This window comes from Pantherophis guttatus, chromosome 1, assembly GCF_059756535.1.
Source record: "Pantherophis guttatus breed Tessera chromosome 1, ASM5975653v1, whole genome shotgun sequence".
NCBI lineage: Eukaryota > Metazoa > Chordata > Lepidosauria > Squamata > Colubridae > Pantherophis > Pantherophis guttatus.
The window spans coordinates 125,721,844-125,735,218 of NC_142063.1; the positions used below are offsets into that span (position 1 = coordinate 125,721,844).

Below are 13,375 nucleotides of genomic sequence, written 5' to 3' on the forward strand. Positions count from 1 at the left end.
CAAATGGCTCTTTGAGTGTTTAAGGTTGCAGACTCCTGATCTAGGCCAATAAAAATGAACATATCTCTAGTCCAAAGGCAAGTACTTCTAAAGATCTCTAGGTTCCCAGACAACTAAAAAGATCACTAAGTGGTAAATTCAATCTTTCATTATTTCAGCTGAAGTCAATTTACTTCTTGCCTTACTGCCAGACAGTATTCACAAATTACTGTTGGCCCCCACCATATTGCTTTTCCAAAAGACCTAAAAACGGTTTTGTCAGCAGGCCTGGGGAGCATGAATGGAGAAGGAGCCAATCCAGCAGTTGATTTGATTGTGTTGTTGCTGGCATGGATGGGGTGGGTGGAGTTTTTATGTGGTGTTTTAAATGTTGTAAGAGGCCTAGAATAGTGAATTGGTCTCTCTCTCTCTCTCTCTCTCTCTCTCTCTCTCTCTCTCTCTCTCTCTCTGTGTGTGTGTGTGTTTGTTTAATTAATTAATTAATTTGTTGAGCAGAAATAAAATGACAGCAAATTAAGCAACAATGATTAAAAAGAAAAAGAAAAAAGGGAAGGGAAGGGAAGGGGAAAAGGCTATTTAGTTTCCTATTTCCCCCTTTTTGTGCCTCTGCCCATCATTTCTTCTTAAACCACTTGCCTCTTTTAAAACAAACAGAAGCAGGGCATCAATTCCTTCTCCTTTCAATGCTTCTCTATACTGTACTTTAAATAACAGAGATAAAAAATAATTGTCATGGGGACAAATGCAACCAAATGTTTGTGTAGGTTTCAATACTAGAGTTTAGAAACAAACTCTGTTAATCTGTGATACAACTGTATGTATAACTAGATTTGAGAGAGCGCATTTATCCACAACATTTATCACATTAAAGTCAAGAAAAACTAAGGGCTACATAGGGACAAACTGAATCTCGAAGAGGTGAAGTTGCCTGAGCCCCAACTGTAAGAATAGATGCTTTCACTCATGTTGCTAAGGGAATGTCTCCCCATGTGCTGTGTTTATGTTCTCCCCATGTGTATGAGACTCAAGGGAACCTAAGGGCAAGAACATGTAAGGAAACCCAACATATGTTTTCAGTTCTTAATACACCAAAAGGCTGTTATAGCAGCATAAATGGGATAATGGGGTCAAAAGTTGGTGTCAAACCTTGTTATTCAGAATACCACCGGGTCTCTCTTATTTATCTATCTATCTATCTATCTATCTATCTATCTATCTATCTATCTATCTATCTATCATCTATCTATCTATCTATCAAATTTCTATACTGCCCTACCCCCGAAGGACTCAGGGCGGTGAACAGCCAAAATAAAATACAGATAATACAAACATTAAAAATCCATTAAAATTATTAAATTTTTTGGCCAAAACAAATTTAAAACACCCAATTTATAACAAATTAAACGATTTAAAATTTAAAAGGGAGAGTTAGGCCAGACCAGCCTGCTGAAATAAAAATGTTTTGAGAGCACGACGAAACGTGCGCAGATCCGGGATCATCCGTATCTCCGGGGGGAGCTCGTTCCAGATGGTAGGTGCCCCCACAGAGAAGGCTCTCCCCCTGGGGGCCGCCAGTCGACACTGTTTGGCCAACAGCACCCTGAGAAGCCCCTCTCTATGGGAGCATACTGGTCGGTGAGAGGCTATTGGTGGCAGAAGGCGGTCTCATAAGTACCCCAGTCTGATGCCATGGAGTGCTCTAAAGGTGATAACCAAAACCTTGAAGCGCACCCGGAAGACCACCGGGAGCCAGTGCAGCTCGCGCAGGAGGGGGGGTCACATGGGAGCGCCATGCCGCTCCCATAACCACCCACACGGCCGCATTCTGGACCAGCTGGAGCCTCCGGGTGCTCCTCAAGGGAAGCCCCATGTAGAGAGCATTGCAGTAGTCCAGGCGGGAAGTAACGAGAGCATGAGTGACCATATTTAACGAGTCCCGATCCAGAAAGGGATGCAACTGGCGAATCAGGCGGACCTGATAAAAAGTCCCCCTGGCCACAGCCGTCAAGTGCTCTTCCAAAGACAGCCGTGAGTCCAGGAGGACTCCCAAGTTGCGAGCCCCCTCCGTGGGGGCCAATGACTCGCCCCCAATAGTCAGTGATGGCACCAACTGACTATATTGGGATGTCGGAAACCACAGCCACTCGGTCTTGGATGGGTTGAGCCTGAGTCTGTTTCTCCCCATCCAGATCTGTACAGCCTCCAGGCACCGGGACATCACTTCAAGGGCATCACTGGGGTGGTCCGGGGTGGAGATGTACAGCTGAGTGTCGTCAGCATACTGATGGTACTTCACCCCGAAACCACGGATGATCTCACCTAGCGGCTTTACATAAATGTTGAACAGAAGGGGCGAGAGGACCGACCCTTGTGGCACCCCACATTCAAGGGGCCTCGGGGTCGACCTCTGACCCCCTGTCAACACGGACTGCGACCGGTCAGAGAGAAAGGAGGAGAACCACCATAGGGCGGTGCCCCCCCACCCCTAACTCCTCTAGCCGGTGCAGCATGATACCATGGTCGATGGTATCAAAAGCCGCTGAGAGGTCTAATAGGACTAGGACAGAAGAACAACCCCTGTGCTGAGCCCTCCAGAGATCATCGACCAATGCCGTTTCTGTGCTGTACCCAGGCCTGAAGCCCGACTAGAACGGATCCAGATACGACGATTCATCCAGGTACTGAGGGAGCTGTCGCGCTACCACACTCTCAACAACCTTCACAATGAAGCGAAGGTTGGAGACTGGACGATAATTTGCCAACACTGCTGGGTCCAGGGAAGGCTTCTTGAGGAGAGGTCTCGCCACCGCCTCTTTCAAGGCGGCGGGGAAGACACCCTCACTCAGAGAAGCATTTATAATCCCCTGGAGCCAGCCTCGTGTAACCTCCCGAGAGGCCAGCACCAACCAGGAGGGACACGGGTCCAGTAAACATGTGGCTGCGCTCAGTCTGCCCAGTATCCTGTCCACGTCTTCGGGCGTCACAGAATCAAACTCTTCCCAGATAATACTCACAAGACCTGCCTCTGTCCTCCCCCCTGAATCTACCCAGTCAGAGTCCAGGTATTCCCGAATCTGAGCGATTTTGTCATACAGATACGATACAAAATCCTCGGCTCTACCCTCCAAGGGGTCCTCCCGCGCTTCCTGGTGGAGCAGGGAGCGGGTCACCCTAAACAGGGCGGCCGGGCGATTATCTGATGACGCAATAAGAGCGGCAAAATAGTTATACTTCGCCGCTTTTATCGCCGCCAGGTAGGTCTTAATATGAGACCTTACCAGTGTTCAGTCAGATTCAGAATGGCTGGCCCTCCAACCGCTCTCCAGGCGTCTTTTCCGGCGCTTCATCTCCCTCAGCTCCTCGGTGAACCAAGGAGCCAGGCGAGATCGGCACCGGGTCAGAGGTCGCAAAGGCACGACCTGATCCAAAGCTCCAGTGGCCGCCCTATCCCAGGCGGCCACCAGTTCTTCAGTCGAGCCGTGTGCCAAAGCCTCAGGAAATGGCCCAAGCCCCGTCTGGAACCTATCTGGATCCATCAGGCGCCTGGGGCGGAACCACCTCAACAGTTCCGCCTCCCTGCGGCGGGGTGCGGTGGTTCGAAGGTCAAAGTGAAGGAGGGAATGATCCGACCATGACAAGGGCTCAATCACTATATCCCCTATCTCAAGATCACTCAACCAGTGACCAGAGACAAAAACCAGGTCCAGCGTGTTTCCCCCCGTGTGAGTAGGGCCATGAACTAACTGGGTCAGGTCCATGGCCGTCATGGAAGCCATGAACTTCCGAGCCACCTCAGACGCCTCACCGGCAGATGGCAGGTTAAAATCCCTCATGACCATAAACCTGGGGGTGTCAACCGCCACCGTGGCTATAACGTTGAGCAGTTCGGGCAGGGCTGCTGCCACGTGGCAGGGAGCCAGGTGCCTAGTAGTTTCTACCACCTAACTTACACAGGGTGCCTTACCTGAAGTCCTTCCCCTAACTTTAATCTCTAAGAGAGATGGGACATCCACAATCTGTACTGTCTTTCTGGTGTATAAGAACTTAAAAAAAAATTCTATAACACTATTTCTATATGTTGAGGGGTGTAACTTGAGGATTCAAGCCTTCTTTCTTCCTTGTCTCAAAGATGTTTTTCAAGAGGCAACCGAGCTTTCTTGTTTTTCTTTGAAGACGTTTCACTTCTCATCCAAGAAGCTTCTTCAGCTGTGACTGGATGGTGGGGAATGGAAGGGTTTATATTCCTTGCAGATAGCTGGTCATTTGCGTCTTCAAAGAAAAAAAAAAAAAAGGAAGTCCGGTTGCCTCTTGAAAAAGCATCTTTGGGACAACCATGACCCGGATGACTGGGAATCTCCATAGACATTCTTTCTTCCTTTTTGACAACATAGACTGATTTTCACAAAGACTGGACAAATTAAACTTTGGAAAGAGGGATCTAAATTAAAGTGCAATGCTCCAGTCAGAACACAATATAGTGCTGCTGTCCCTCAATCTGCTTGTGTACAACCAGGCTCAGGATCTTACAGAACTCAAACTTACCAAGGAAAACTGATGATTTAAAAACTATAAATCTGTATTCAGGAACATAATCCAAAATGTGTGAATTGTGCAGCATGTATACACGTAGACCCAAAGTATACAAAGGCATAAGCACAAGTGGCAAAACAAACAAACAAACAAACAAACAAACAAACAAACTCTAACATAAATTCAGAAAAATAAGCCAAATACAGATTCTTAGCTAAAATAAATATATCAGTTTATGGGCAATATATAGCCTATTCATTTTCATTCAGCTAGCAAGAGTGACTTTGTGCTAAATGAAGAGAACCAAGAGGAATCAAATGGTACAAAGACAAATGCAATCTTCAGCTGCCCACAAGAAAACCAACACTTTCAGTAGAGAAAAATAGAGAAACAGAATCTATAAGGCAAACACTGATACTGGCTAAAACTATAAATAGAATTTGCTAATACCTGCCTCTTGGAAGAACAAACAACTGCATATTCTTTAGAACCAGAGGTGGTATTCAGCCAGTTCGGACCAGTTCAGGCAAACTAGTAGCTGAAATCGCAGTGGGCCCGCCCACCTGTCCCAGCACTATGCCATCCTATTTAGGCACGTTTTTGAGGCCAGGTGCATGTGTGGAAGGCAGGCATGCGTGCGAACTGGGGGCGCACACGAGGCGAACTGGTAGTAACAAAATGTGAAGCCCATCTCTGTTTAGAACAATTTGTTTGCCTTTCATTATTGTTTAAAGCAGGGGTCTCCAACCCCCACTGTGGTCCAGTGTCAGGCTGCAGCCCATTCGGGAACTGGGCCACACAAACAGCAGGAGAGCAGGTGAGTGGGCAAAGCTGTATTTGTACAAGCAGCGCATGTGCAAAACCATCCCCTCCCCTCTGCCACTGCTGATTCGCAGAGCCAGAAAGGTTGGGGATCACTGGTTTAAAGGTTATATTTCAAAGTAATAAGTGTATTACTCATGGATTCCTAACTTTGTTTTATGCATTTTTTGCTCCAGCTGATTTTGGCCAATTAACAAAATGAAATTGTGCAATGTTGAGATAGTACTTTGTTTTGCCCACTGTTCAAAATCATTTGTACCTTAAAATTGTGTGTCTACTGCTAGTCAGAAATGGACAAGTTATCTGTCAGAAGCAAAAATGTCCTGTTTCAAAGTATTTCGACAAAGTTTGTTCTGCCAAATTTGGGGACTCAAAGGACATGGTGAAGAGAAAACAGCTAGATTAGTCCAACTTCAATCTGGGTTTAAAACCATGGAAGTAAAACCAGAGATTCAAGGAAGCAGAGGCAAAGAATAATCAAGAAGCACACCTAAGTGTAAGTCAACAAAACAGAACAAGGCTGAGATTTAGCAAGCATCTAAGCAGTGAGTGATAGTAAATTCTTCCTCATGCAGACCATTAAAAAAAAACAATTATAGGAAGAAGAAATAAGAAGCAAAACCCCCAAACATGTTGCTAGGAGAGATGGAACAGACGGCTCCTGGGAATATTTTTCCCCACTCATCTTTTAAAAAGACATTAGTATCAAGCAAGAGAATAAGAAAGTGGAGATTAGCACTTCCGTTTTCATTTACCAGAGGCCAAGACTGGCAATACTATTGAATAATTGGACAGGCCATGATTAAGATTCATGACAAATCCCCTTTTAAAGAAGGCAGAGCTACATCTGTTTTTAATGTAGCTTGACACCTCTGCAAAAATGATGAGTTATTTACTGGATTAAAGGCAAGTAAACAAGTACAATAAAGAAAAACAAATGCACACAAAGAAGCTGAGAACAAAAAACCCAGGATGGAGCTTGAATATAGTTTCTTTAGTTGCTTTCTTCTTCTCCTCTGCAAAATATTTTTATGATAATTCAACTTTCTATGAATTGTATTATTAGAATGTCAATTGATCTGATTTAAATTTATATTTCCATATTATTTATTTTAGTCATTTTTTCTGAGACATGATTAAACCAAACAGAATTGAATAGAAAGAGCCTCGTTTTAACCACCAATGAGCTTCCAGTAATTTGGGATTTCCTCATACACTGAGAAAACAAGTACAATCTTGGGCAGAGTTATGAGGTAAAGATCAACCTTCACTTACTGTTCCTGACACCGTTGAGCAACATTGCTGTTTCTCAACTACAGTTAATCAGCAAAGAAACATCTACTTGGTTTACAGGGTGGGAAGAGGAGAAGAAAGGCTTTCAACCACACCACTCCAAGTGATACTAATCAATGATTTTGCTCCTGAGGCAAAAGAGGCTATGACACAAAGAAAGAGAATGGTTAATGGATATGCATGAGTGGAGAGGCATGAGTGAGCAGAGAGATGATGGGGAGGGGCAATCAATTTGCACAACTACAGGTAGTTCTCAATTTACAACCACAATTAGGATAGGAATCTCAGTCACTGAGTGAAGCAGTCATTAAGCAAAATGCCCAGGTGACTGTTTTGCTTAACCACTGTAATCCTGGCACTCCAGATTAGGGTTGTTAAGTGGTCTCCTGGCTCATTAAATGAACAAAGCAGAAAGAGCTGCCTGTCAAGTTCAGCTCCCCTCTATATGTGGAAGAATACTGCTCCAGCAGGATACAGGAATGGAGGTTGGATCTTTGGGATCTGAGTTCCATTTCTCTATCTTGCCAAATGAGTTGATGAACTCCTTTGGCCAGGTAAGCAGTTTCTTTAGCCAGCCCTCAAAGATAAGAGGGAATCCTCTCAGCAGGCAGCAGCAACTTGCAACTTTTCCTGATGGCTTGCCCATTGACTTTCTGGGGAAGCTGGTGGAGAAGATTGCAAATGGTGATCACATGTTAAGTAGTTGCCAGTGAAAACTGGCTGGGAAACATCCAAACTGTGAGCATGTGACTTTAGGGAGGGAGAAGGGTGTGGCATAGTGTTTTACAATAGTTAGAAGTTTTTTATGGCCATAGAACAACCTTACCAAGTGGGTCAAGTGGTTATTAAACAACCGGTCATAAGTTAAGAACTACCTGTATTCTATCATTTAAATCATACTAGCATGAGGAAGAACTCTACAGCTTCTGGAGAATGTTCATGAATGTACAAGAATACATACACCAAAGACTTCATTGGTTAAATAAATACTTTGCAAAGTTAAAATCCTCCCAATTGAAATTGATTTGTTTTCTACACTTAAATACAAATATGGAAATGAACTTTATTTTAGATGAAGACCAGTACAATTTATTGGAAAATTGTAGATTGCCTAAGAATCTGTAAAAGTATTCCTCTGTTAGTAACATAACAACAGAAACTACAGTCGTATGCTACATTGCATTAAATTCATCACTGATACAGCCAGAAGGACAGTATTCCGGGGATGGGCACCATTAAGGTCTGAACCTGGGAACAAGCAATTTCCAGGTTATAGATACCATTACATCAGGGGTGTCAAACTCAATTTCATTGAGGGCGGCATCAGGGTTGTGTTTGACCTCAAGTGGCCAGGGTGGGCATGTCCAGCTTGATGTCACTTGTGTTGGGGGCACCAGTGGTGGCCCGAGTGCTCTGCCAGCGAAAACGGGCTCCCAAGGTCTGTTTTTGGCTGCAATGGCCTCTTGCAACCCTCTGCCAACAAAAATGGAGCACGGGGGGGGGGGAGGCCCTCGCAAGCACCGTTTTCACTGGCAGAGACACCATGGGCTGGTCCTTCGCTGTTTCCAGGGTGGCCCCGCAGGGCAGATCTAAGCACCCCCTGGGCCTTGAGTTTGACACCCCTGGATTACATAAACATATCTCAGCTTACCAAATATCTGTTAATTCAGAAGGGTGGAAGGAAACAACCTTATACATTTATACAACTATACAAAATATACAACTTACGGGTGTCTTTGCTCCATACTGGGCAATTAACTTCTGAGTTTGAGGCTTTAAACATAGTTGAGTGGTATTTGGAAGTACTCCTCCAAATCTAGCAATGAGCAGAATTAAGGATAAGGATCTGTAGACTTGCAATTTACTGCTGAGACTGAGCATGATACTGATAAAATACTAAGATCTACAGCTAAACAGAAGCTAATGCTGTCGTGTTCATGAAAAAAATTTTTTAACCTTATTCACTGCAGCTTATAGCATAAATTTAAAAAATACTGTATAAACGATGTCATTTGCACACACAAAATGGTCAAGGAAAGCAAACTACAAAAACAATATTGTGCCACTAGCCTTGCTCCTTTTATACCAGTGTTGTGATGTCACAGGGACATATGAAAGGCTGCAGAGCTTGCAGTGCAAAAAGGGTAGGGCAAAGGACCCAGAGGGAGTTGCATCATGCAGCGCAGAGGGATGGCTGACGTAGATCTGAAAATGCATGGACAGCCAAACATGTTAAGCAAACTCAGCCAATTATCTTCCTCTCTTTCTCTCCCTGTAAGATCACTGAGGGGGGAAGGAAGGGAGAAAGAGGGAGTTGGTAGCTAAGCAACGGGCGAATAGCCCTGAGAGAGAGGAGGGAGAGAAAGTGTGAAACTGAAAAGTTTGGATATTATTAATTGTTTCCCTAATTTCTGTAAATAGATTGGTACACAGTAAAATAAATAAACAAACAAACAAAAAAATCCTCCAGGGCATATCTGTCTCTGGGAAGCAACCTTAAAGGCAGAGACACATTCCACTGTAAAAGAACCTATGATCAAACTATGACAGATGGGAAGGAAAGCTCAGAGCATATCTGATACGGTTTGGTCTTTGCATGCACAGAAAAAGCTACAACAGTGACAGATAGGCTTTCCAGCTTCCTCTGGCAGAATCTTCCCTCTCTCAACTGTATTGAAAATACTGGAATTAAGCACTTAATTAATACTTTCACTTCAAGTAAAAGAAAGCCTTTTAACCAGGGTGGATTTGATTTAAATCAAGATTTAAATCATTAGTAAAAAGGCTTGATTTAAATCAAGTCGATTTAAATCATAATTTTTAAAGAGCAACTATCATCTCTGTCCCGCAGCAGCTCCTCCTGATCTGCTGTTGACTCACCAACAATCCTAATATTGCAGAACATATAGCCTTATGCTACATAACTATGCTCCATTTCATGCTGAATAAATTAAATTATTAATGTATCTTAAATAAAAAACTATCTTTAGATAGATTTTTACTTCAAGAGCATTTTATTAAAATAAATTTGATAAAAATAAAAAAAAATCTGATTAAATAAAAAAATCCAATTTTTAATTTATTTTTTTAAAAAGTCATCTATTTTTATCCACCCTGCTTTTAACAGAACTTAGTGAGTGAAAGGGACTCCCCAATAAACTTTCAAGTTAAATACCTCCAACATGCCTTTGGGATACTCAAGTACCCCAAAACTGGGATTCCTCTCAGTCTTCTCTTGTAATGCCAAGACAAACTTGAAAAGAACACTGAACCAGAGCAAAGTGAAGCAATGTGGTTGTTCTGCTTTGAACTAAGAAACAAAAAGACTACTGTTACTTTGCAAATCAAATGTAATGGGTTTCTTTCTTAGAACCATCGTTGAACTGAAGCATTATTGCAAAGTTTTGCACAGCCCTATTATTCACATCTATCTTTAGACCACTAAAGAAGGTACAGATTCACATGGCACAAATGAATATGTATAAGGATATAAACGGCCATAATTAATTCTTTCAGTAGTCAAAAATGCCAGGCGTAGAAAGCACTTGTTGTGTAACTCATAAAAAAACAAAACAGTACTCTACTATTTATTACAGAATGGAGATCTGCTCCAAATCTCAATATAGAGCCAGAGAGTAATGTAACACAAACATTCCAAAAACAGTGTTATTCTGTAGACATACTACAATGAATGAACATAGAAAACCCAAAGATATATAGCTTTATCCAAAATATTAGGAATTTATAAATCCACAAGTACTGAGAAGAACAATAAGAGCCGAGGTGGCACAGTGGTTAGCATGCAGTACTGCAGCTACTTCAGCTGACTGCTAGTTCAGCAGATCAGCGGATCAAATCTCACCGGCTCAAGGTTGACTCAGCCTTCCATCCTTCCAAGGTGGGTAAAATGAGGACCCAGATTGTTGGGGACAATATGCTATTTAGTATACTGTCTTTGGTGTAAGCCACCCAGAGTCCTTGGAGAGTGGGCGGCATAGAAATATGAATAATAAAATAATAATAAATAAATAAATTGATCTTTCTTTAATTGACAGAGCAGGATACCTAGAGAGATACTATAGCTAAACTGTAATACTCCGCAAAATGTACACTAATTAGAAAATGTTAAGATAAAAATTCTATAGAGAAGAGGAGCATCACATAAAGATGAAAGGAAGCGTCATGTTCTGAAATGCAAGAAACCCAGGAAGTCTTAAATCCCATTTTAACTTAGAATCATTTTATCACAAATGCACATTCTTAAAATGTTATTAAGCCATTTTAATTGTGGGCATGAACTGGTGTGTGTGGGAAAGTGAAATGTCACTTTAAATTCCTGCAGGCAAATATTGATTAAAACAAGTGGTGAGGTATAGCAATATTTCTTTCATTTGTTCCTACTTACTATTCCCTATGCCTGATGTCTATGGATAAACAAATTAACTATGTTAGCTTCAAGCTGCTCTAATAAAGAGACCTACTTTCTTTCCTTCCATGAAAATGAAGGACCTTCAGCACAAATAAACCTAAGACTATCTGTATCTGGAATGTCCTATTGCAGGACCTAAAAAACCGGAAGCACAACTGGGGCACACCTAGGTCCAAGGGGCTTTCCATACATATAATCTGGATTACTAAAGTGGGTACCCATGCTTATTGCTTGAATGCTCACTTACATCATTCTATCTGTCTCTAGACAGCAAAACTAGTGTTACTATTCTTACATTCTCCTCTTAATTTCTTGCAGAAAGACACTGGTAGTCTCTACCACAGTCTTCCCTCCCTCTCTTTCACTGCTTATTTAATGTTAGCTTGTATGCGTTTTGTAAAATTTTAATTAACAACATTTGGAAGCAGTGGAAGAAAGTAGCCCATGTTGAACTGTGTACAGCATGGGTGGGTTATACTTACCTTTACTCCTGGTTCGCATCATGCCCGCGCATGATGCACAGATCATTTATGATGACGTCCAGGTCAGTGGGCGGAGCCTTCAGCCGGTTTTACTACTGGTTCACCAAACTGGGCGCAACCCACCACTGGTGTACAGGTAGTCTTTGACTTACGGCCACAATTGAGCCCAACATTTATGCTGCTAAGTAAGACAATGAGTTTTGCCTTATTTTATGACCTTTCTTGCCACACTTGTGAATCACTGCAGTTGTTAAGTAACACAGTTAAGTAAATCTAGTTTTCCCGTTGGTTTTGCTTGTCAGAAGATTGCAAAAGCTGATTATAACAATGCGCCAATAACAACAGCCCTGTTCTAGTTAGTATCTAATATTCTGGATGTGCAGTATTTTAAGTTATTTGGTTGAGGAACTGCAGAGTGGTGCTACATTTGTATATCAAATCCTCTGAAGTACTTTTTTTGCCTTTGAAACTCAAGCACTGTTCAGCTTAAATATGAAACTGTACCTAAGATCATCTTAAGAGTTGGTTCTCAGACTGATAAAGATTCAAACAACTATTATATAAATAATCAGATTTGCCATTATATACTAAGAGAACTGCTTTACTCCTCATTAATTGTAAGACTGTGAGAAAGAGGAAGTTTCTGCCCAAATGAAGATATATTGGCTCCAACAAGAAAGTTAATTTCTTTGCTGGAATTCTGGTACCTCTACTCCTTTTTAGCTTAATAAATCCTTAATAAATCATGAGAATTGCCCTTGAAAAAGATTTTCAGATCAGGAAGCTGCCAAAAGCCCCGATAATAATAATTAGCACCTGTAAGTACAAGGAACTCGATAAGATCACTCGTGGGAGTAATATATCAAGTATTTCATTGGTAATTATCCTTAGTATTTATAATCTGACCTTTTTTCAAGTCCAAGATGATTATTTAAATGCATACAGCTGCCATCATTAAACTGATAAAAACATTATTGCACTGAATTGTAAATAATACAAGTTGATTGTAATGATTATCAATTATCAAGAACTGTAATTAAATTGAAAGTTGAAATTTACATCTTATCATACGCAAGAGAAGATTTCTGCAAGAGAACTCAAAGGAAAGCAATTGATAGGCAGCGATGCATTTATTAATCAAAGCACCTACAATCCTCTCTTCTGTTTCATCTATTAAAAATAACTGAATCATGATTTCCAAACATGAACAGGACTAAAGTGAAACCATTTCAACAAACAAGCAATCCTTAAAGAGAAATAAGTAGGCATTGCAGTCAGCAGAGATGTAGTGTTATTATGATAAAATAATAAATGGGCGTCATAAATGGATTCCATAAAATGTAATATATTCAGAAAGAACAGGAAGATTAGGCAATAAATCTATGTAAGTAAATTAATGCTTTACATGTAAGTAAATTCTTAATTATTTTATATCTCTGCAGTTCCATTTAAATGTTCCTTTTACCTTCCTTTTTTCTTAATAAAAAGAAAAAAGCATGATTTGAAATACAATTTGCCGTTTCTTGCATGCTGCTGTCAGTTTCCAAATATTCTGCACCCCTACAAATACAGCTAGAATTGTGCCTTAGAAAAGCATCATTAAAGATCTCTTCTCCCAAACAAATTTCATATTAAGTATTCAGATAAATATACCAGCAACAGTCTTATTAAATTAAATTTTAAATTATTAAATAAAAAGTTTGTAACCTTCAGATTTTTTTTGAATTTCTGAACAGTTTCTCTCTATTACATTAATCTCTAATTTTCTATTGTGGTGGCATTGCTATTCATATTTTAATACCCTTTCTGTACCTGCTGC

The 13,375-nt window shown here is 41.3% G+C and overlaps 1 protein-coding gene across 14 annotated transcripts in view; it reads right to left on the reverse strand.

Moving 5' to 3' along the window:
- Positions 1 to 13,375, reverse strand: part of CLASP1 (cytoplasmic linker associated protein 1) — a 236,845-nt gene that overhangs the window by 108,923 nt on the left and 114,547 nt on the right. Inside the window, exons 1-2 of one of the 14 annotated variants that reach the window (XM_087881744.1) lie at positions 9,821 to 9,974; positions 8,374 to 8,461 (exon numbers count right to left, since the gene is read on the reverse strand). The exons of the other annotated variants lie outside the window; for them this stretch is intronic. Of the exons in view, the coding sequence (XP_087737870.1) occupies positions 8,374 to 8,461; positions 9,821 to 9,829 (97 nt within the window). The 5' untranslated portion in view covers positions 9,830 to 9,974. Of the gene's footprint in view, positions 1 to 8,373; positions 8,462 to 9,820; positions 9,975 to 13,375 lie in introns of those variants that run through there. 14 annotated transcript variants of the gene reach the window in all.